The sequence below is a fragment of the Hyperolius riggenbachi genome, chromosome 1, assembly GCF_040937935.1.
Source record: "Hyperolius riggenbachi isolate aHypRig1 chromosome 1, aHypRig1.pri, whole genome shotgun sequence".
Lineage (NCBI taxonomy): Eukaryota > Metazoa > Chordata > Amphibia > Anura > Hyperoliidae > Hyperolius > Hyperolius riggenbachi.
This window is the reverse complement of record NC_090646.1, coordinates 487,867,336-487,892,851: the sequence shown is the minus strand read 5'-3', so window position 1 is coordinate 487,892,851 and position 25,516 is coordinate 487,867,336. Positions and strand designations below refer to the sequence as shown.

At 43.5% G+C, this 25,516-nt stretch overlaps 2 protein-coding genes across 3 annotated transcripts in view; one reads left to right on the top strand and one right to left on the bottom strand.

The window, feature by feature from the left end:
• Nucleotides 1-25,516, top strand: part of RNF212B (ring finger protein 212B) — a 440,214-nt gene that overhangs the window by 136,282 nt on the left and 278,416 nt on the right. The gene's annotated exons all lie outside the window — the stretch shown is intronic.
• The window catches only part of SLC7A8 (solute carrier family 7 member 8), an 81,305-nt gene continuing 58,461 nt past the window's right edge, over nucleotides 2,673-25,516 (bottom strand). For both annotated transcript variants that reach the window (XM_068242388.1, XM_068242395.1), the window contains exons 8-12: nucleotides 22,190-22,293; nucleotides 19,992-20,088; nucleotides 15,949-16,098; nucleotides 7,173-7,350; nucleotides 2,673-4,555 (exon numbers count right to left, since the gene is read on the bottom strand). In XM_068242388.1, coding sequence (XP_068098489.1) covers nucleotides 4,407-4,555; nucleotides 7,173-7,350; nucleotides 15,949-16,098; nucleotides 19,992-20,088; nucleotides 22,190-22,293 — 678 coding nt within the window. In that variant the 3' untranslated portion in view covers nucleotides 2,673-4,406. The remainder of the gene's footprint in view (nucleotides 4,556-7,172; nucleotides 7,351-15,948; nucleotides 16,099-19,991; nucleotides 20,089-22,189; nucleotides 22,294-25,516) is intronic.

The following is a 25,516-nucleotide window of genomic DNA, read 5'->3' as shown; positions in this document are numbered from 1 at the left end:
CCACAAGATGGCGCTAGTGAACACTCATAGGACGTGTTCACTTTTTTTTTTTTTTTTTTACACACTTTATTAAACTGTTACATTTCCTGTTTATGTGAATGGACGTAGCCGCTGTTCGCGGTCACGTCCATTCACTCCAGGCACTGCGATTGGGTAGAGGACTGTTCGGTCCTCTTCCCCAATCACCCAGCACGGGATCCCGACGGTAATGGCGGCGGTAGCGGCGGACACACGGCGGTAGCAGCGACGGGAATGCGCGACGTATTAAAACGTCATGTTGCTGTTAATAGCGGTAAGCATGACGTTTTAATACGTTAGGATGGCGGTAAATGGTTAAACAACACCAAATTAGTATTTTAGCTGATTAAAAGCAATAGTAAATGCTTGGAAATCGTTTAGAACCAATTATCAAGTACTACAATGAAATATATATTTGTCAAGGGGTACTTGTAGTAATGTTTACTATGCCAGGGGGTACTTGGAGAGTACAGGGTTTTAAAAGGGGTACATACCAATAAAATGTTGAGAAACACTGCTATAGCAGATAGTGCAGTAGGTGTGCACAGGAGCAATGCCCAACTGTGCACAGCTGTAATTCAGCAACAAGATATCTATGGCCTCATGCCTTAGATGAAGTCACAGAGGATGTAGATATACTGTAGTGGTGGTTAAAATAACTTTTCAGCATTTTACAATTTAAAAAGTACCCAAAAGAGGATGAAAAAGTACTATCAAGATTATTTTGAGTACTTTCTTGCTTGCTGGTGGTTTAAAAGGCACTTTATGATAAGATGTGAAATATCACCTAGGAGAAAACTCAGGAGAAAAGTGAATTGCATATGGGCTCTAGTTACAGTAGTGTGAAGTCAAAAGACCTGTATCATTACATCCATTTAAAGGACACCTGAATTGCAAGGGATATGGAGGTTGCCATGTTTATTGCCTTTTAAAAATACCAGTTAACTTGTGGTCCTGCTGAATCCCACACCTGAAGCAAGCATGCAGCAAATTCAGTCAGACTTCAGTCAAAAACATCTGATCTGCATGCTTGTTCAGGGGTCTGTGGCTAGAAGTATTAGAGACTGAGGACCAGCAGAACAGCCAGGCAATCTGTATTTTTTTTAAAAGGAAATAAATCATATCAGCTGTCCTTTAACCGAATCCGGGCCTGTTCACCAAAAAAAGAGGGGATCTCCACAGGAAAGAATGGAGAGCAGTGGAGGAATTTCTAAGTCACTAGACCTACATATTTGTAATTTATTTATTTGCACATTTTGGTCATCTTAGTGCAGGTTTTGAATAGTTGAGCTTCTTTTCTTCACTTTTCCAGCCTAGTTTAGCATAAAAAATGTTTGTTGTTACTTTTGCACATACGGTTGGTAGCAAGGAAAAACCTGGAGGGTGGCTTCTGAAAGGGGAAGAAAAATGTGGAGATAAACTGAATTCTTCTCCACTTGTACTAATAGACAACTAATGAGAGAAACATGGATTTGACTTTTGGAGGTTTTCTTCAAAATGTACAGTTGCGTACACACAGCCAATCTTGATTGGCCAATGACTGGCCAATTTTATCACTTCCCTGTAGTATGAGTTTTTGAATAATGTGAACAGATTATGTAGATAAGCTCTCATACTACATGGAAGTGGTAAAAATGGGCAATCAAAATTGGATGTGTGTATAACAATATTATTTCTACAGTGTTCTTATTGTAAGCTTCTTCTGACTGGTTTCTTTTTTTTTCTGTTGGAATCCCCGACTGTTTTTGAGGACTGTTGGAATTAAAGGTATGTTTCTAAAAAAAAAATAAAAAAAATAATTGGATGCGTGTTCAGAACCTATAGCCTGGCACACACTTCCTGTTATGATTGGTCAAGCACTGACTGATTTTATCACCTCCGTGTAGTATGAAGATGAACGCAAAGTTTTAATAATAGGCATCTATAGTGGCTCCCTTTTTCGGTAAGGCCTCCTGTGCCTTTTTTCCTGATTCGGTTTGGTGTTGCTTTGCTGCATCAGGCCTTTGAGTCTGTAAAGGGTATAATGAAAAATCAAAACTATTGAAGCCTCCTTCAGTACAACATGCTGTCCAGTGTCAGAAAGCTCTGTGTCAGCTGCAAGACATGAATATTCCAACAGGATAATGACATAACACATAGCTGAACACACCCATGAATAGAAGAATGGCTAACAACAAAATACTGGAAAATTCTGGAGTGGCCTTCTGTGAGCCCTAATTTGAACCCTGTTGAAAATCTATGTAAAAAACTGAAACGTAGCCTGCAGAAGGCACAGTCTACTCAGGAGGAGACAAAGTACTTGTTGCCAGGTGCAAACATCTCCCTAAGATTCTGCAGTAGTTGAACAACAAATATTAGGTTAAAGGTCTCAATTCTGCTCATAGCATTTTATTGCACAGACGTGTGGTGCCGCTTTCCTGATCTTTGCGTTCCTGTTGTGGCAGGAAACACAACATAATAATCACTGTGGACTTAGACTAAAGCTAAGTCTGATTTTTGTGAAATAAACTAATAATGGGTGCCAGTTACTATTTGCCAGTTTCCAGTTAATTTGAGACAATTCTTTTCTCATAGAGGGTTACCTACAAATCTATCGCAGTATGTAAACAATATATGTACTGTATATTCTGTATATGACACAAACACATAAAACGTTTGCACTGTATTAATAACTGTATTGGAATCATTGGAAATATACCATTTCATATATTTTTCTTCAGAACTTTGGTTTTTCCACGTCATCCGGAACATGACATATTGGCAGCACTAAACAAAAATTAGTGCTTACATCAATCAAGCTAGTGTGCATATATGTGAACTCAATAACAGATTTATATGAACAACATGTCACACATAAGCGTCTCACCAAAAAGGCACAAGATCCAATTTTATTACATTCAGAGATGAGAGATCCTAAATAAAAAAAACAATATATAAAAAACATGTAGGGCATTTTGGAGAATTTAAACACCTTGTAGATGGTTTACCTAGCTCTCCTGGAGTGTATAGGGTATGGAGAGGATGGAGTGCCCCAGGAGATTAGAGATAACCGCAGTTCTGGAGTGAAGTCAGGACCACTGTGTTCTCTTGTAGGTTGTGTCGGAGTGACGTTAGGAACACTGTATTCTCTCGTAGTTTGTGTCAGAGTGAAGTTAGGACCACTGTATTTTCCTGTACTTTGTGACAGAGTGAAGTCAGGACCACTTTATACTCTCGAAGTTTGTGTCGGAGTGAACTAAGGACCACTGTATTCTCTTGTAGCTTATATCGGAGTGAAGTAAAGACCACTGAATTTTCTCATAGTCTGTGTCAGAGTGAAGTTAGGACCAAAGTATTCTCTTGTAGTTTGTGTCGGAGTGAAGGTAGGACCAATGCATTCTCTCATAGTTTAGGAGATAGTTAAATAGGGACCTCTGTATTCTCTCATAGTTTGTGTCGGAGTGAAGTTAGGACCACTGTATTCTCTTGTAGTTTGTATCAGAGTAAAGTAAGGACCACTGAATTCTCTCATAGTTTGTGTTGGAAGTGAAGGAGGACTGTATTTTCTCTAGTATAAGGAGTAGAGATTGTATTTTTGCACACCGATTTCCTTTGTAGACAGTGACTTTCAGCGCAGCATGTGATAATATGTCCTTTGGTTTTGCACATGTGGACTGCAAGGAAGGTAAGGTATTCAGTCTTGGGTAGGTCTCCTGATTGTCAGGTATAAACCCTCATTTAGCATAAAATGTTCTGAGTGGCACAAATACCATATATTCCATGTGAACTGCTGCAGTCTAACAGGCAGTGTCAGCCATAAGAGTTCAGACTGCCAGAAAAACAGCTCTTCATGTACCTGTTGCTGGCATACATAGAGTCCTTTACCATCCAGCTTATGATGCAGACTATTACCTACAGTACTACATTTAGGTTTGTCAGGATACTAAGACATGGACACACACCTGGAGTTCCAATTACCTACTATATAAGGTGCATAGACGTTACTTCACAAAAAAGAGCAGAGATACAATTTCCTCTACTCATCGGGGGCACTAGTACAGCAAAAAAGGGACCTGTAAGAAGTGGCGATAAACTACAGTTCTACAGTACAATGCAGAGTCTGAGCTACAGAGACAATACATAACTGTGCCACAAAACACAGACAATCTAGTAGCACTGAGTTCAAACTGTTTGATTATACCCTGGGATACCACTTACCTGAGGGCAATGGAGAACGGAAAGACAACAGCGAGCACTGTTTATGTGCACAGCAATGTGTGTGCGCATTCAAACTGACAAATATACATAGACACAGGATTGATCTATCTCTGCAAACTGTACAATGAGGTCCTGACAGCATTTCTGTGGGCAGAAGGGGTGGAGTCATTTTTTCCATGGTTAGGTTTAGCTCAAGCATTAGCTCCATCAACGTCTTCAGTTCCCGGCTTGAAGATTGGCGCTCTCTGCTCTTTGGTTTCTTCACTCACGTCGTCATCTTTGGTATCCTCCTGAGGATAAACCACCACACAAAGCTTCTGGCCTGCACGTGTCATTGCATCTAGGAACAGGAAAAATGTAAAAAAAAAAAGGCTCAAATTAGAACTCAGGCTTTTTTTTATTTTAATCGGTTTCCATAACACATGTACAGAATACACTCCTCCTACCTCCATGCTTAAGCTACTATGTAGATGTTAGTAATGAAGATGAATATCAGGTAATAGTTTCATCAGAAGTGGTGCTCCCTACAGGGCCAGGCCAAGGCAAAGGCCAATGAGGCTTTATTCTCTGAAGGAAGGGGTCTGGGGAAAGGTGGGTCCAACTTATTTACTCTGTCTCTCTTCTAGGGTGCCTCCTGCTTTGCTCCCCCAGTATTGGCTGCTTCTCATCCTCCACCCCACAGTGCAAAGAAGTGCCTGCAGTGATGCTGGAGGTGGAATCATAGCTGGATGGCTACCTTGGTGGAGAATCTAGCATGTGACCTGGAAGTACACTATACCCCTCTTTACCCCACCTGACAGAAGCCGTTCCATCATACTTTCTCCTCTCTCCATAGCAACAGTATGCATCATTCTGGTATACCTCTCCTCTCCCCATAGCAACATTATGCATCACTCTGGTATACCTAAAGTAAGTGAACTATGGTCCGGATAAAGGTATTACTGGAATCAACGTTTGTTGGTTTGAGGTCTACATTTCTGGAGTGGCACATCCGTACAACTCACGTTTCCCACATTCCCACTAATGGTAGTTAGAGAAAACGTCTGAGGAAATGTTAATCTTCTTCAACAAAAGTTAACAGTTTCCTCAGACACATTTTCCTACCCACATAGTTCATGGACCTGCTGGAAGCCAAGACAGAAGTCATTAAGGAAAAGATCAAGTGGGATGGAGTTTGTTTTATTTTTATTTTAAAAATAAGAATACCTGTAACAAATGTCTGACATTTTTGCACAAAATTCCAATACCTCTAGATAAGAAATGTTGTGTAACAGCAATTAGATATAAGGACCACCACTTGTGGTAAAACTATTACAGCAGAGTCTTGGTTATCCAGCACCAACAACGGGATGGGCTGATGCAAGATAAATGTGCTTTTTGGTTGCTTGAGACACAATGTTAAAAATAGGCCCAGCTAATACAGTGCTATACCTCACTCTATATACTTACCATGAACTCTGTATTAAATGTTAAAATACAGTTATTCAAAGCATATTAACCCTCAGGGAACTGTGGAACCCAGTCTAAGCACAGCAGAGCCCACAAACAGCATAATAAGTTGGCCTTCACCACTGTGAGTACTGTATTTGTGCTAGCGAGTTGAGACTGCTGGTTAAGTTCCATATAACTGGGACTCTACTGTACCTGATCTCCATCCATCAACATAGCAGCTAAAATTCTAGCTGGGGTTTAAGAACTAAATTGGGCAATTTTCATACCAATGAGAAATAAAACAGTAAACATCTACAAAATCCTTTAAATACCAGTAATATTGTTGACCCCTTTAAAGACATAAAATAACTTTTTCTTAGGGCCTTTTAATTCCTTATATACATAGCCATTGTCCATACATTCTCTATTTCTGTACGGGGTATTCTATGATTAGGGTTCCAATCATAGTTCAGACACCAACACAAGCCACTTGCAGGTACAACCTGATCAGCTGTCCTATTCCTGCATATCTTCCACCACAAATGTTATGCAGGAATACGACAGCTGATCAGGCAGGTGAGTCCAGCACATCCTTGTCCTCAACATAGAACAGAAAATGCTGCTAGGCAGATAGACAAGCTGCCTGTCTGTACACAAATCATCCCTGAACTGTCCCTTAAAATTATGATTTTGGGAAACAGTGATTCAGCAGGTGTATGAGGTGTAAACTGAATAGAGCACCTAGCTGCTTTCCCATTGTCATCTATGCATTGCTATTGCACCCTTCACATTTCCCCTTAACCTACAGATGTGGCCTTAAAATGAGGGATCTTGCAGACCAATAGTTATATAATGTGAAGTTGCAAATTCTCTGCTCCTTATCACTATTAATGACAAGTCATATAGCAGGTCCACTTATTTTATACCGCCCTTCCTTTGCTCCAAGACCTCATTATAAACATATTTATTCAGCTGTATGTTTAGATGGGGGAACTGCATTGCCTCATTTGCTTACTACATGTTTAAACGATGATTGTTTGCTGGTCCTTTAGTTTCAAAAGAATCATTGCAAGTGAATTAACAATTACCAATTGTGACAGGTTTGGATCAAATGCAACTTTTTTATTGAATAGGAGAGTGGGAGAACTTGGACCACACTGAATGAAATGGATTGTTTTAGGATCTTTTGTAAGTTTTAATATCAACAGTTTAAGGTGCTTGCATTAAAATTTACACCCAATTCTGAAAAAAATGATTAAATGGAACTATAAATCTATCTTACGCCACTTAATCTTCTGAAAAATTATACAGAAATTTCTGCCACTCCTGACCGAGTTTTATCGAACCCCTCCCAAAAAAGAAACAGTAAGGTTGAACAGATTTCTTGCTTTCATTTCAATTGAATTGAATTGACATAAAATCAAATCTTTTTATTGTGTGGTGTGTGGCCGCTTTTAGTCCTATCTAAAAGCTGTTCTCACAGTGCTCCCTGCCCTATTGTACAAACTCAGGGTAACTGTACTCACCAACAAAGTTATTGAAGCACTGAGGCTTGTTTTGCCAATGAACTCCCAGGAAGTACACTGGGACTCCCGTAAGCATGATGGCCAAGCCAATTCCACAGACGACAGGCTCAGACCATAAGCTGAACACCAGCAGGAAAGCCCAGAAGAGGAGGTAGATCACTGGAAATATGAGGTTAACCTAAAATGGTAAAACGGGAATTAGCATGGAAATGTTAGATGGTGGCATTTTTTTATTTAAACATTTGATTTTATACGGACAGTTGATTACATTTTTAAGGGCCCTTTCACACTTGCAGGGTAAACCTGCATTGAGCTAATGTGCCACATGGTGCCGCTATAGAAATAAAAGTCAATGGAGCCTTTAACAACTAATGCGGTATGCCGAAAGCTACCAAGGCAACACAAGGGCAGCAACGCATTACCACAGGTACCGTGCTTACTGCACAAAACATGTTGTAATGCAAGTCTATGGGTGATGTGCGTAGTGTAAACAACAGAGTCCAGTGTGTGGCACATGAGTGGACTGACAGGAATCCCAGTGATGTATTTCCTGGCCAGCAGGGAGTACGTCACTGAGCGGGGGCGGCACTATGCAGATGACCCTGTCGGCACATCCCGCCACAGTCATATGCTTGCAATGTTTTGTAATGTGGTGGGATGCGGCAGGAGCATCACATTCTCACTGCAATGCAAAAAAAAGATGCAAAACCAGCCTCAACCATGCCTGATCAGCCATTTACCAGGTTTTCTGAAAATCTATCAACCTTCATCAATTCCTCACTTTCTATGTGATCATGGCAAAAGAACAGTCCCTTACACAGTGACTAACATTTCATTTCACATCAAAATAGTCTCTGCTCCACTTTAAATGGAGGGGGGAGTGCTAAAGGGATGAGGTGAATTGGGTGCCAGCTTTGGCAAGTATTAAAGAGAAACTCCGACCAAGAATTGAACTTTATCCCAATCAGTAGCTGATACCCACTTTTACATGATAAATATAATGATTTTCACAAACAGACCATCAGGGGGCGCTGTATGACTGATTTTGTGCTGAAACCCCTCCCACAAGAGGCTCTGGTACCGTACGGTACTCTGGGCAAACTGCCACAATGTAACAATGTTCACACACAGGAAATGGCTGTTTATAGCTGTCTTAAAGCCAGAACAGATAGAAACAGCTACATAATCTGCCCACAGTAACAATGTCACCATGTAATACATGTCAGAATGTGAATCTGGGAGAGGAAAGATTTTACAATGAGCAAACACTGCCTAAATCATGTATACATAATTATTGTAAAAATGAAGCACTTTTTTTATTACATTATTTTCACTGGAGTTCCTCTTTAATAGACCACAATATTAACCACTTTACAACTAAGGGGTTTTTCCACAGCAATTTTCACATTTCAGTGCTCCCCCTATTCATTCGCCAATAACTTTATCACTACTTCTCACACCAAAATGATTTATTTATATATATATATATATATATATATATATATATATATATGTATATGTATATATATGTATGTATGTATGTATGTATGTATGTATGTATGTATGTATGTATGTATATATATATATATATATATATATATATATATATATATATATATATATATATATATATATATATATATATATATATATATTTTTTTTTTTTTTTCTCACCACCAATTAGGTTTTCTTTTGGTGGTACATTTGGTTATCAATTATTTTATATGCATTATAGTGGGGATAAGAAGAACAAAATTGAAAAAAAAATTCTCCGTTTTCAGCCTTTATAGATTTAAAATAAAACGTGTGACTGTACATAAAATCCAAACATTTTATTTGCCAATTTGTCCCAGTTATTACAACATTTAAATGATGGCCCTAGTATGTATGGTGACAGTATTTTATTTGGAAATAAAGGTGTATTTTATTTTTTAATTTTTCACTGTACTGAATCAATATTTACAAGCCTTTATTTGCAAAAATAACAGTAACATACCTTCATGGCATACATATATAAAAGGCTGGGTCTCTAACATAACAATTTGTATTCTCTTTTAAATTCTGTCACTTTGGCTTTTTTTTTTTAACTATGGGGGACAGAAAGGGGTGAACTGTATTTTTATTTATATGTGTAGGTGTAAAGAAACGCGGAAAATCCGCCGCTTCTACTCAGAGCAAGGGGCTGTTTCCGCGGATGGCATGGTGGAACGCGGAAAAACCGCCGCGTCTGACGCGGCGGTTAGCACGCACGGACCTGGCACTGACAATTTGTCCCAGCGCGGGGAGACCGCCGCCGCCTATGCTGGTAGCGGTGCGGCCAACCCCGCGCATGGCTCCGCAGGGACATTGCAAGACTCGACAGGTGTGGCTGGGACCAGTAGTCAACCTAGATTCAGAATGACACGCGTGCGCGCGGAGAGGCAGAGCTTATATGGTAGCCAGAAAAGGGTCAGCTGACCAAGCTGGTCAGCTGACAACTCTGCTTCTTTTCATTGGTCCAGCACTTAAGGGAGGTGCTGGAGAGCACTGGTGTATATATACTGGGTGCTAGTCATTCTCTGGTTGTCTGGCGTTGCGATCACAATGTGGTAGCACTCAGGCCTTGTTCGTATCTGTGTCCTAGCATAGTTTCCAAAGGTGTTGATGATCACGGACCTCACACCTTAGCGTTAGGAAATTATTGAACTGTATTATTTGTTATGACCTTCTGCTTGCCTGACTATTCTCCTGAACTCTGATTCTGTACCTTGCTATTCTGATATCCTGTTGCCAAACCCTGCTCGTTCCTGAACTCTGTATTTGCCTCCTGACTCTGTACCTCGCTATTCTGATACCCCCTTACGTATCTGTCTCCTGAATCTGTACTTTATCTGTCTGTGTGTTAACGACCTGGATTGTCCGACCTCGAGAACTGGCCTTACTGTCAGAGGCAGTTCCCAGATCTGTTAGTGACACCCTCTCATTGGTGTCACTCACGCGCTGTCCTTCCTACTCTTAGCCTAGCTCCTCCCCCGGGAGAGTCTAGGCCATAGGAAGGAACTTACTTCTGGGCAGTACTCCTTACTGCTCCTGCACCTCCTCCTGAGGTGCCGCACTTGAAACATTGTTACACCAAACACTCTTACTACTCAGGTGTCCAGAGGTTAGTAGATATATCTGATTATCGGTGATACTGCAGATCATCTATAATCGGGTATATTCTGCATTCTCGGTGATACTGCAGATCACCGGTAATCAGACCCTCTCTGTGTTACACCGATCGTTACAGAACGCCAGACCAAAAAACAATATGGACGCACGCACTGACCGTCTGGGCGCACTTGCCACCTCGGTGGATAACATCAATCAAGTGCTGGGTAATCACCAAGCGTTAATTGATGCCCTATCAGGGTCTGTACAAACCCTCCAGACGTCAGTGGATGAGGTGCGATCCCCTCCTAACGTTGACATACGCATGCCCGTACCCGAAAGATTTTCTGGCCACAGATCTGACTTTCGTAATTTTAGGAGTAGAGTGTTATCCTATTTCGAGTTGAGACCCCGATCTTCAGGAACCGAGGCCCAAAAGGTCACATTTATTAACCACTTGCCGACCGCACGCTTATACCGTGCGTCGGCAAAGTGGCAGCTGCAGGACGCGTCGCCAGCTGCAGGCTGATTAATCAGGAAGCAGCCGCTCACGCGAGCGGCTGCTTCCTGTCAATTCACGGCGGGGGGCTCCGTGAATAGCCTGCGGGCCGCCGATGGCGGCTCGCAGGCTAAATGTAAACACAAGCGGAAATAATCCGCTTTGTTTACATTGTACGGCGCTGCTGCGCAGCAGCGCCGTAAGGCAGATCGTCGATCCCCGGCCAATCAGCGGCCGGGGATCGCTGCCATGTGACAGGGGACGTCCTGTCACTGGCTGCACAGGACGGATAGCGTCCTGTGCAGCCCCGATCACCGGGGATGAGCAGGTAGGAGAGGGAGGGGGGAATTTCGCCGCGGAGGGGGGCTTTGAGGTGCCCCCCCCCGCAACTAGCCTGCCCACCAGAGCGATCAGACCCCCCCTGCACACCATCCCCATAGGGGGGAAAAAAGGGGGGCGATCTGATCGCTCTGCATGAAACTTGATCTGTGCTGGGGGCTGCAGAGCCCACCCAGCACAGATCACAAAAAATAACGCTGGTCCTTAAGGGGGGGTAAAGGGTGGGTCCTCAAGTGGTTAAAACCTTGTTATCTGGTGACTCCCAGACATGGGCATACAGACTGCCCACCGGAGATTTAGCCCTTACCTCTGTGGAGGAATTCTTTAAAGCCATGGCTGTAATTTACGACGACCCGGACCTTGCCTCGACTTCTGAGCGGAAGCTCAAGCTCTTGCGTCAAGGCAAAGGTCCGGTTGAAGATTATGCAGCGGACTTTAGGAGGTGGTCAGTTACAGCTAGGTGGGACACTTATGCCTTATTAGATTGTTTCTTGTCAGGCCTGTCCGATGAGGTCTCTGATCTGATGCTAAGTCAGCCTGAGCCCAGAACAGTCGATGAGGCCATCTCAGCGGCCATTCGAATCGACCGCAGGCTGCTCTATCAAAAGAAGACCAGGGGTAGTCACCGTGTTAGATTGGTCTCTTACGCAGCAACCCCAGGGACCCCTCCTCCTGCTGTCTCGTCTCCTCCCGTCTTGCCTCCACCCGAGCCAATGCAGATTGGTCGGTCTGGGCTGTCCCAGGTGGAGCGAAGACGGAGGATGACTGAACAGCTGTGTCTGTACTGCGCTGAAGGGGGGCATAGAGTACAGAATTGTTCTAATAAGCCGGGAAACGCTACCGCCTAGGAGTTGTAGGGGGTAACACCCTAGGCGTACGTCTCTTACCCCAAGAGGATAAACGGTTACTCCTTCCTTGTACAGTTACATGGGAAGATAAAACCGAGATCACTGAAGCCTTTATTGATTCAGGCTCTGAGGCTAATTTTATGGATTTTGAATTTGCTAAGAAATTGGGTATTCCGATTGCCCCGGTAACACCACCCATTCAGGTTACGGCAGTAGATGATTCCCCTTTGCAGAAGGATCATCCGCTGTCTCGGACACCGGAGGTGGGAATCACTATAGGGGTACTGCATACAGAAAAACTGCAGTTTTTTGTATTACACATGACATCCTCCACTATCATCTTAGGGATGCCCTGGTTGCACCTTCACTCCCCACAGATCAATTGGGCCACTGGTCAGCTAACGAGTTGGTCAGATCACTGTGTTCAACAGTGCTTAGAGAGGGTGACTTTGGGCCAAACCAGGATGCATGTGGAAGGGGTACCCGAGCAGTATGCGGACTATTCAGATGTGTTTTGTCCCAAGGCTGCTGATAAGTTACCTCCACATCGCCCTTTCGATTGCCCCATCGATCTCCGGTCTGGTTGTATGCCTCCTCGGGGCCATCTGTACAACTTGTCTGGGCCTGAAAAATTGGCCATGCAGGAGTATATCCGTGAAAATTTGGCTAAGGGCTTTATCCGCCCATCCCGATCGCCGGCCGGGACAGGTTTTTTTCTCGTAAAGAAAAAAGACGGGGGCCTGTGGCCGTGCATTGATTACCGGGGCCTGAATAAAATCACAGTGAAGAATCGCTATCCGTTACCCTTAATAGACGATTTATTCACGCAGGTCACCGACGCTAAGATTTTTTCGAAGTTAGATTTACGAGGGGCATACAACCTGGTACGAATTAGAGAGGGCGATGAGTGGAAAACGGCCTTTAACACACCCGACGGGCATTACGAGTACCTAGTGATGCATACAACCTGGTACGAATTAGAGAGGGCGATGAGTGGTAAACGGCCTTTAACACACCCGACGGGCATTACGAGTACCTAGTGATGCCCTTCGGGTTGTGTAATGCCCCAGCCGTTTTCCAAGAACTCATCAATGAGGTCTTCAGAGAGGTGTTGGGGAGATTCGTTTTAGTTTATCTTGACGGTATACTTATTTTTTCCAACAACCTCTCTGAGCAATGGATCCATGTTAGATTTGTGTTAGACAAACTGAGACAGAACTTGCTCTACGCTAAATTGGAAAAGTGTATATTCGAGGTAACATCTGTCGCTTTTTTAGGGTACATAATTTCCACCTCGGGCTTGTCTATGGACCCTGCCAAAGTCTCCGCTGTTCTAGAATGGCCTCAGCCGGTTGGGTTAAAGTCTCTTCAGCAGTTTTTAGGCTTTGCAAATTACTATAGAAGGTTCATAAGGGGGTACTCCACAGTCATTTCGCCCCTCACCAGTCTCACAAAGAAAGGGGCGATACCACTCACTGGTCCCCTGAGGCTTTTCAGGCGTTTTCTACCTTGAAGGAATTGTTCTGCTCGGCACCCATCCTAAGACACGTGGATACTTCCTTTCCTTTTGTTGTTGAGGTAGACGCCTCGGAGGTCGGAGTGGGGGCTGTGCTGTCTCAGCGGTCAGGCTTGCAGGGTAGATTGCATCCGTGCGCCTATTTTTCTCGTAGGTTCTCCCCAGCAGAGAGAACCTATGATATAGGCAACAGGGAGCTCTTAGCCATTAAATTGGCCTTTGAAGAGTGGCGTCATTGGTTAGAAGGAGCAGAACATACGATCACGGTTTACACTGATCACAAAAATCTAGAATACATCGAGGGGGCTAAAAGGTTGAGCCCTCGTCAGGCTCGATGGTCCCTGTTTTTCTCAAGATTCAGATTTATTATTACGTACACTCTGGGTAGCAAGAATACCAAGGCAGATGCCCTCTCCAGGTGCTTTAAACCAGAGACAGCACAGCCCTCTGTTCCTGAGACCATTGTCCCACAAAGGTTGGTGCTAGCTACAACTGAAACTTGGGAAGACTGGAAGGAGACTTTAAGTCCCTTCCAGCAGGACATCCCGGAAGGGAAGCCAGATGGGGTTATGTTTATTCCGCTACCATTTCGTCTCCAGGTCTTGGAGATGTTCCATTCGCACAAGAATGCGGGACACCCTGGGGCATCTAGAACACAAGATCTCGTGGCCAAGTGTGCGTGGTGGCCTTCTCTGGCAGCGGATTGCAAAGAGTTTGTTAGGGAGTGTGCGGTTTGTGCAAAAAGTAAGCCCTCCCGGCTGGCACCTGTAGGTACGTTGCAGCCTTTGCCCACCCCAAGTGAGCCGTGGACCCACTTGTCCATGGATTTTGTGGGTGAGCTTCCCAGGTCTGAGGGCATGTCGGTCATTTGGGTGGTAGTCGACCGCTTCAGCAAAATGGCCCATTTTGTGCCCTTGAAAGGACTCCCCTCGGCCCGGGAATTAGCCGACTTATTTATCATCCACGTTTTCCGGCTGCATGGCATTCCGGAAAACATAGTGTCAGATTGGGGAGTCCAATTCATTTCTAGATTCTGGAGGGCATTTTGTGACCAAATGGGCATGAAGCTGTCATTTTCGTCAGGCTACCACCCACAGACCAATGGTCAGACTGAGAAAGTTAATCAGTCATTGGAGCAATTTCTGAGGTGTTACGTTGCTGAGGCGCAGAATGACTGGGTCAAATTTCTGCCCTTCGCAGAATTTGCACAAAATAATTTGAAGAGTTCTTCCTCTGGATTTTCTCCGTTTCAGGTAGTGAATGGAAGATTGCCCAAGTTCTCCCCATTGCCAGTGGCCTCCACTCCGTTTCCAGCTCTGGAGGCCTGGCAAAAGTCTTTTAAAGACATTTGGTGGACCGTGAGAAACAATTTGGAAAAGGCGATCAGAGTCAAAAGGGTCAAGCTGACAAGAGACGTTCCTTAGAGTGGAGGTTCTAACCAGGAGACTTGGTTTGGGTGTCCACACGTCACTTGACCCCGAAGCAGCCTTCAGACAAATTGGGCCCCAGGTTTGTGGGTCCATTTCCGGTAGCTAAAAGAATCAACAATGTCACTTATGCCATTGATCTTCCGGTCAGCAAGCGTGGCGTGAGATCCTTTCATGTGTCCCTACTCAAGCCAGCAGTCCATGTGGGTCCCACTCCTCCTCCTCCTGTGATGGTAGATGACCAACCTGAGTACGAGGTAGAAAAGATTACTTCTGGGCAGTACTCCTTACTGCTCCTGCACCTCCTCCTGAGGTGCCGTACTTGAAACATTGTTACACCAAACACTCTTACTACTCAGGTGTCCAGAGGTTAGTAGATATATCTGATTATCGGTGATGCTGCAGATCATCTATAATCGGGTATATTCTGCATTCTCTGTGATACTGCAGATCACCGGTAATCAGACCCTCTCTGTGTTACACCGATCGTTACAGTAGGGTTTGGGTTTTTTTTGGGTGGAGAAACATAATAGTTTAGTGCGCTATTATATTCTTCCACTAGATGGCACCATCCTGCCTGGAAAGTTGAATCCTTTTTTTCTTTTTTTAATATTTTTTCAATGAATAACCTCTGGTGTTAGGATAGTTTTAGGAATTAGGAGGGGAGGTTAGCATTAGGTATTAGGAGGGATGTTAGTGTTAGGTATTGAGGGGGAAATTAGAGTTAGGCGATTCAAGTGGGGGGAGGAGGGTGTTAGGCATTAGGAGGGAGGGTTTCTGTGAAAATAGGGGACCAGGCAAGTCTATAGTACAATAGTGGTAATATTACATAAGCGATATTTTAAGTATAGGCATCCAGCGGCACCCAGTTCACCTGATGTCTTGTGATATAAACTTGTTCAGCCTGCACTGTCTCTTGAAGTGCTAGGCTGAGAAAGTTTACATAACAATGTGAATGTCCAGTGGCTCGATAGTAACAAATTCCTCCTCATTTTTGTGATCCTTTTGCACCACTGACCTTGATTGGTCGAGGAATGTCAGGCTGCTTCCACCTCAAGACAATTTGACCAGCTACAGTAACTCCATAGAACAGATAATTGATGAAACCAACGTAATTAATGAGGGTGTACATGTCACTGGTTACCAGCATCAACAGAGTGGAAATGCACTGTGGGAAAAAAAGGTGAGAAAAAAGTGGTTATTACACTCTAGTCTATTGAAGAAGAATTCAAATACTTGTAACTATGCACCGCTGCCTATAGTGTTCATCACACAGAAAGCTGCAAACGTTATTTGGAGGTCTTTGCACTGACAATCAACCTCACTTCTGTTGTGGCCAATTGGGAAAGAGTGCATGACTATGCCTGATGCAGTGCATTCTGGGAGGGAGCATGGCAGAGCTGGCACTACTGCTGTCTATGGAGCAGGACCAGCAGGCCAGCAGTGATACAGGAAGAGAGAATAGAACTGAAGGTCATGTTAATCCACTGAAAAAAAAAAACATTTTAGTTTTAAAAACCTGCACGGATTTAGTGTACAAAAATGAATGAGGCAGGAGGCCCACCAGGAAAATTCCAAAAATTGGGCTTTAAAGGGGTGAATAATAATAATCTGAACATTTGTATAGCGCTTTTCTCCTGTCTGACTCAAAGCGCTCAAGAGCTGCAGCCACTGGGACGCGCTCAAGAGGCCTCCCTGCAGTGTTATGGTGGTCTATGCAAAGACTATTAAACATCCTTCTAAAATAGCATGAAAAGTTTTTCAAATAAATTAATGGTTTCCTCAAAGCAACATATAATCCTCAGTGTTTGTAACCAGTGTCATAAATCACTGTTAGATGCACGTGAGGTTCAGCAGCTGAAGGAGAGCGGCAGCGGCTACTAACAAACGAATCACCAGCTGGGACTCGTGCTGCCCGATCTAATAAAGACTCTCTGATTCCCCGGCTGCGAGTCCTGTGTCTCCTCCACCTCTCCTATGCGAGTTGCATGCTATACAAATAAAGAGCCAAATCGGCAGAAGCAGAAGTGATTCAAAGAGGCCAAAATGAAACGGTTCTTAACTGGGAAAGTGGTGAGAGTGAATCATTTTTAAGAGACTTAATCATTTTAAGAGACTGAGTCACTCAAGCTGATTGCAGGAGTAGTGAAATCGATCCACAGTGCTAACAAGGAAACAGTTCAATGAATCATTTCATGCTATGGGAGATTGAATCATTTAGCATGAAATGATTCATTGAACAGTTTCCTTGTTAGCACTGTGGATCGATTTCACTACTCCTGCAATCAGCTTGAGTGACTCAGTCTCTTAAAATGATTCAGTCTCTTAAAAATGATTCACTCTCATCACTTTCCCGGTTAAGAACCGTTTCCTCGTGGCCTTTTTGAATCACTTCTGCTTCTGCCGATTTGGCTCTTTAGTTGTATAGCATGCAACTCGCATAGTTTCTTGGAGAGGTGGAGGTGACTTTTTTTTAGATCGGGCAGCACGAGTCCCTGCCGTTGATTCGTTTGTTAGTAGCCGTTGCTGCTCTCCTTCAAACTAATGGTGATTTAAAGAGGGTCTGAAGCGAGAATAAATCTCGCTTCAGACCTCATAGATAGCAGGGGCATGTGTGCCCCTGCTAAACCGCCGATATCGCGCCGCTAAACGGGGGTCCCTCACCTCACAAATCCCCTCCGAGCAGCCGGGGATCTCTTCCTGGTTGGGGCAGGGCTAACCGCCACAGCCCTGCCCCACGCGCGTCTGTCAGCGTGTATCTCCGCCTCTCCCCCGCCCCTCTCAGTCTTCTTTCACTGAGAGGGGCGGGGGAGAGGCGGCGGTGCGCGTCTGATAGACGCGACTAGAGGCAGGGCTGCAGCCGTTAGCTGAGGAGGAAATATACGACCAAATATTACGACCAACTTTTGCGGAGGTGGGTTTGGGGGTGAAGGGACCCCTAGTTTAGCCGCGGGATAGCGGTGGTTTAGCAGGGGCACACATGCCCCTGCTAACTATGAGCTCTGAAGCGAGAATTATTCTCGCTTCAGAGTCTCTTTAAGACAGAAGTAGATTACACCACTGAAAAGGAGGTAGGCAGCAGTTATGTTTGTGAAATGTAAGTAAAAAAAAAAACACCCCAAACAAATGGATTAGCCTCCCAGTCCGTCATCCATCACTGATTACAAACACTGAGGATTATATGTTGCTTTGAGGAAACCATTCATTTATTTGAAAAACTTTTCACGCTATTTTAGAGGGATGTTTAATAGTCTTTGCATAGACCACCAATTTTTTTTCCTCATTCGCGAAAGAACCCCTTTAACAGTACTGCATCCACCCAACTGTATAATCCACAAGTGATGTTAAAGCAAGTACATGTAGATAAGGAGTTTTGTGGTGGCCACATGTAGGGGCAAAGGAAAGCATGTGATCACTCAGCATTTATCAATCATGTAGCCACCACTGTATTGGTTATTATGTCACTATTTCCCAGGGTACTTTTCTATACAGTGACCTGCTTGATCTTATGAGATGCCCATACCTTGTATGAAGACTCCTTCTGACAGGTTGGATAGATCACCTGACTATGTCATTAAAGGACATCTGAAGTGAGAAGGATATGGAGGCTGCCATATTTATTTCTTTTTAAACAATACCAGTTGCATGGCACCCTGCTAATCTATTTGGCCGCAGCAGTGTTTGAATCACAGAAGAAACAAGCATGCAGCTAATCTTGTCAGATCTGACAATGTCAGAAACACCTGATCTGTTGTATGCTTGTTCAGGGTCTATGGCTAAAAGTATTAGAGGCAGAGGATCAGCAGGATAGCCAGGAAACTAAAAGGAAAAAATACTAAAATACTAAAAAGCAAATAAATATGGCATCCTCTGTATCCCTTTCGTTACGGTTGTGCTTTATGGTAAACAGATCAATCATTCTCTGATCAGAGAGAGAGATCGAATCCCCCATACACTGCTCACAGATTTTCAATATATTTTTCACTATTAAATCTATTGAAAATCGATCGAAATGCATAGTTGCATTATTCAATACAGTGCAACGCTACAGGCCGTTGTACTACCTTTGCTTCCCCACCACGTCTGTTTGACTGAAATTTACTGTCTGGTCCGATTGTAATTTCGATTGATTTTTTTTTTTTGCAACAAATCCATCGAAATTAGGATTCAAGTGTCTCATTGGGTCATAGATAACCAAATCAGCTGGTAAAATCAATGTGTGTTTGGTCGGCTTAAAGGGAACTTTAACTGAGAGGGATATGGAAATTTCCTTTTAAAGGGGTTCTTTCGCGAAAAAAGTAGACAGTTAAAAAATGTGACAGATGACAGGTTTTGGGTCAGTCCATCTTTTTAAAGGGGGATTCTCGGGGCTTTCTTTGTTTTCAACAGCATTTCCTGAACAGCAGTTTAACTGCCAAAATAGCAAGATACCAGCCGGCCTCCCTAATCACTTGCACACTATTCTGTCAGTTAGATTTTGCAACTACTGTTCAGGAAATGCTGTTGAAAACAAAGAAAGCCCTGAGAATCCCCCTTAAAAAGATGGACTGGCCCAAAACCTGTCATCTGTCACATTTTTTAACTGCCTACTTTTTTCGCGAAAGAACCCCTTTAAACAATACCAGTTGCCTGGCAGTAGTAGTGACCTGAAACAAGCATGCAGCTAATCCAGTCTGACTTCAGTCAGAGCACCTGATCTGCATGCTTGTTCAGGGGCTGTGGCTAAAAGTATTAGAGACGCAGGATCAGCAGGAGAGTCAAACAACTGGCATTATTTTAAAAAGAAAAATCCATATCCTTCTCAGTTTAGGTTCCCTTTAAGACACTACAAATTAAAGCTATAGTGTGCATGTGCCCAATGGTGGATTTGTATACAAAAAGGCTTGAAAAAGAGGTAAATACAAGAACTGAGCTTTCTGGTGACATCTCTTCCACTACAGGGAATGTTTATGAGAGCCATACTACAGTTCTGAGTGGAAAGAGCAGCAGAAGTGTGGGGGTGACAGGGAGGTGAAGTGTCACGCAAATAGCAGCAGAGTGCTGACAAGTTTAATGAAATACCGTAAAAGCCAGTGCTGGAATGGGAGTGCAACGCTTGATGTGGATCATGGCCAGAATACTTGGAAGATGACCTTCTCTTGCACCCGCGAAAAACAACCTATGAAAGGAACAAAATGTCTTGAGGTAATACAAATACGCCAGTGATTGCAACATCCACACAGGCAGGGATGATTATCTAATGCTGAGCATGGCTTAGCAGTATCAAAGTCCAACTGGAGAAAAAAAAATCAAATGAATCCACTTATCTATTATCTTTGAGTGCACACCGGTGACATGGATTTCCTGATAATACCTGGTGCCTCGATATTAGTCTCATATTACACAATCTAAAGTTATAAACAGTTACTACATCAGCTCACACAGGAAGCATATTCCCAGCTACCTCCTGCCAAGCCAGTTACTCTCCAGTCTTATGCTGGGTACACACGTTGCGATTTCCCATTTGATCCGTGGGATCGATTGATTATTTCTGACATGTTAAATATGCAAAATCGACGGCTGTATCGATCGAAACCCGATCGAACATGTCGGAAATAATCGAATCGATCCCGATCGATCCCGCGGATTGAAAGGGAAATCGCAACGTGTGTACCCAGCATTATATACAAAGTATTTGAAGGGAATAAGATTTAAAGGGAGTAAGATTTAGACTTTGAAAAATGACTACCTTCCCATAGTAAAGGATTTACAAAAAATTGCACAGTAGAGAGGATAATGTGTGTGTGAGGGGGGGATTTAAGCAATTGTGGACAAGAATAATTGATTTGTTTGTGGCATCACCCGATATTTTCATTATTAACGGGGTAGATATGTTTTAGTGGGTTAAGCAGTACAGTAAGGTTAGGCTAGGGTCCACAATGGCTGTTGCATTGCGTTCCCTGTAACAGAAGGAACGCAACACAACGTATTGGGTAAGCAGCGCCACGCGTTATCTGTGTGTTGGGTCACATACAGTAAACCACACAGTCACTGAAAAGTATGCCTTACTGTTACTGCTTATGCACACATTTTGTGGTAAAGCACTGCATTACGACACAACACACCCGCCGCATTGTGAACGTCGCCATAAGCAGTGCATTGCAGTGTGGCAAGCTGCATTACAAAGCATTCATTATGAACCACCACAGCGCATTACTGTGAACATAGCCTTAATATAAGGGCTGAGGTAATGTTCACTGGACTGAGGCCTTGTTAACAGACATTAGTGGCAGTTTTCCTGGGCTAATAGATTAGGTTTAGAAGTAGATTAGTGTGAGGGTTAGTGCTAAGTTAATTGAGGAGACCATGTTTAGGTAGGCTACTGTCAGAACTAAATGGACAGGATTTGTGTAGGAAGTAAGGGATGTATGTTAGAAATAGCAATTGTGTTTTGCAAAGTGCTTTTTGTAGCAATTTTAGCAATGCTTTCCAGAGCGATCTGTGGTGATTTATAATGCTTTTTAATATAATGCTAGCAATTTGTCCAGCAATTGTAATTTCCTTTTATGTTTTGGGTAGTAAAATCACTGCAAAATCACTTTATGCAAGCAATTGAAAAGCAATTGTTCCTATACTTGAGTGCAATTGACTTTTATTAGCACATCTGAAACAGATACTGTGGGTCCCAGCCATAAGGCCTGGGTCCTACTGCCAGAGGTTTGCGACAGATCGCAAAGCTCCCAGCAATTTCTGTAACTGCGGAAATCCCCAATTTTACTGAGATTCTTGGAGCAATCACATTTGCATCTCTTTAATGGGATCAAAACTGCAGCAGCCTGATCACAAGCACTGCTGTGGAACCACCCTCCTAGGGGTGCCACTGCTGTAGCTCCTTGCCAATGCCAGCAAAACGCAAACGCTCCTAAAGCACTGCTAGTGGATCCCAGGCCTTTGTTCAGCATGGTTCTTTGATTAGTGCTCTTCTCTCCATACAATCAGTACACTCCATTCAGATGTAACCCAGCAATATATCTGTACAGTGCTTGTTTCAGGCAGGGTCACCCTAAGTACTGAGTATGGTCCCTATGGGTGATACTAATAACACATATACACACATATGTTTGAAATGCATTGATGCTGATTATTACTCCCTATTGAAAATCAATGGAGATTTGAATAAGAAATTGCTGTGAATAAGTGACTTGTAGCAGCCATTTACTGCTGGCATTTTATTGCTTGACTGCACCTTGTACACACCCATAGCAGCTGATGCCTCTTACCTAGATGAGGTAAAAAGAGATCCATTGACTCCTCCGAATGTGGACAGAGCCACAGATATTGGCATGATCCAGGCCATCACACCTAGCAATTTCTCTCCAAATGTCTGAAAAAAGAACACAGATATTGGATTAGATTTTAGTGTCACATACACAAAAAAGTGTGTGTGTGTGTGTGTGTGTGTGTGTGTGTGTGTGTTTAGTGTGTGTGTGTGTGTGTGTGTGTGTGTGTGTGTGTGTGTGTGTGTGTGTGTGTGTGTGTGTGTGTGTGTGTGTGTGTGTGTGTGTGTGTGTGTGTGCATGTGTGTGTGTAAGTGTGTAAATTACTGGCACCTCCTGCACAAAAAAACTGCTCTCCTGCATGTAAAATGTGATGTATGTCTATAGAGAAGCCATGGTGCAGTGTATCCTATCAGGAAACTAGAAATGATTCTATGACTAGTGTTAGGTAAAATTGCAAATGACCACTTTTAGCACACAGAAATAGATTAGCTATGTAGTTATGTAACAGAAACAGTTAAAGAGGAATGTTAAAGGACAACTTTAACGTTCCAGGATATGGAGGCTGCCATATTTATTTTCTTTTAAGCAATACTAGTTGCCTGGCCGCACTGCTGCTCCTCTGCCTCTAATACTTTTAGCCATAGACCCTGAACAAGCATGCAGCAGATCAGGTGTTTCTGACATTGTCAGATCTGACAAGATCAGCTGTATGCTTGTTTCTGGTGTTAGTCAGACACTACAGCAGTCAAATAGATCAGCAGGGCTGCCAGGCAACTGGTACGGTTTAAAAGGAAATACAGTGGTGTGAAAAACTATTTGCCCCCTTCCTGATTTCTTATTCTTTTGCATGTTTGTCACACTTAAATGTTTCTGCTCATCAAAAACCGTTAACTATTAGTCAAAGATAACATAATTGAACACAAAATGCAGTTTTAAATGATGGTTTTTATTATTTAGTGAGGAAAAAAAACTCAAAACCTACATGGCCCTGTGTGAAAAAGTGATTGCCCCCCTTGTTAAAAAATAACTTAAAGGAAAGGTTCAGGGAGGGTGGGCAAAAAATAAAAATCAAATTCCACTTACCTGGGGCTTCCTCCAGCCCGTGGCAGGCAGGAGGTGCCCTCGCCGCCGCTCCGCAGGCTCCCGGTGGTCTCCGGTGGCGCGCCCGACCTGGCCAGGCCGGCTGCCAGGTCGGGCTCTTCTGCGCTCCAAGGCATGCGCAGTAGAGCCCGGAGTACGTCCGATGACATCAGAGCGCCGGCGTGGGACGCAGAAGTTCCGGGCCTTGGAGCGCAGAAGAGCCCGACCTGGCAGCCGGCCTGGCCAGGTCGGGCGCGCCACCGGAGACCACCGGGAGCCTGCGGAGCGGCGGCGAGGGCACCTCCTGCCTGCCACGGGCTGGAGGAAGCCCCAGGTAAGTGGAATTTGATTTTTATTTTTTACCCACCCTCCCTGAACCTTCCCTTTAACTGTGGTTTATCACACCTGAGTTCAATATCTGTAGTCGCCCCCAGGCCTGATTACTGCCACACCTGTTTCAATCAAGAAATCACTTAAATAGGAGCTATCTGACACAGAGAAGTAGACCAAAAGCACCTCAAAAGCTAGACATCATGCCAAGATCCAAAGAAATTCAGGAACAAATGAGAACAAAAGTACTGTAATTGAGATCTATCAGTCTGGTAAAGGTTATAAAGCCATTTCTAAAGCTTTGGAACTCCAGCGAACCACAGTGAGAGCCATTATCCACAAATGGCAAAAACATGGAACAGTGATGAACCTTCCCAGGAGTGGCTCGCTGACCAAAATTACCCCAAGAGCGCAGAGAAAACTCATCCGAGAGGCCACAAAAGGCCCCAGGACAACATCTAAAGAACTGCAGGCATCACTTTCCTCAATTAAGGTCAGTGTTCACAACTCCACCATAAGAAAGATACTGGGCGAAAACGGCCTGCATGGCAGATATCCAAGGCAAACCACTTTTAAGCAAAAAGAACATTAAGGCTCGTCTCAATTTTGCTAAAAAAAACATCTCAATGATTGCCAAGACTTGTGGGAAAATGCCTTGTGGACCGCCGAGACAAAAGTTGAACTTTTTGGAAGGTGCGTGTCCTGTTAAATCTGTCGTAGAAGTAACACAGCATTTCAGCAAAAGAACATCATACCAACAGTAAAATATGGTGGTGGTAGTGTGATGGTCTGGGGTTGTTTTGCTGCTTCAGGACCTGGAAGGCTTGCTGTGATAGATGGAACCATGAATTCTACTGTCTACCAAAAAATCCTGAAGGAGAATGTCCGGCCATCTGTTCCTCAACTCAAGCTGAAGCAATCTTGGGTGCTGCAGCAGGACAATGACCCAAAACACACCAGCAAATCCACCTCTGAATGGCTGAAGAAAAACAAAATGAAGACTTTGGAGTGGCCTAGTCAAAGCCCTGACCTGAATCTTATTGAGATGTTGTGGCATGACCTTAAAAAGGCAGTTCATCCTAGAAAACCCTCAAATAAAGCTGAATTACAACAATTCTGCAAAGATGAGTGGGCCAAAATTCCTCCAGAGCGCTGTAAAAGACTTGTTGCAAGTTATTGCAAACGCTTGATTGCAGTTATTGCTGCTAAGGGTGGCCCAACTGGTTATTAGGTTCAGGGGGCAATTTCTTTTTCACAAAGGGCCATGTAGGTTTTGAGTTTTTTTTCTCACTAAATAATAAAATCCATCATTTAAAACTGCATTTTGTGTTCAATTATGTTATCTTTAACTAATGGTTAACGGTTTTTGATGAGCAGAAACATTTAAGTGTGACAAACATGCAAAAGAATAAGAAATCAGGAAGGGGAAAATAGTTTTTCACACCACTGTAAATATGGCAGCCTTCATATTCTTCCCACTACAGTTGTCCTTTAAGAATCTACAAAAGTATTTATCCTTGCAATCAGGGGCGTAGCAATAGGGGTTGCAGAGGTTGCGACCGCATCGGGGCCCTTGGGCCAGAGGGGCCCCAGAGGGCCCTCCCTCAACTACAGTATTAGCTCTCTATTGGTCCTGTGCTCATAATAATCACTTCTTTAGATACTTTGAATAGTGGTAATCATTAACAAACTGTTTCCCATCCCCTTCTTGAACCTCTGACACTGTAGTTGCCATTGGTAGGTTTTGGTGCACCGTATCAATTGTTATGTATAGAGTACTTGGGGGGGCCCCATTGTAAAACCTGCATCAGGGCCCACAGCTCCTTAGGGCCCACTGCTTGCAATATATTTATACACCTAACCAGAAAGTGAATTTTATCATCCCCTTACTTCTTAAAGTCTGTGGTAGTGTGGAAT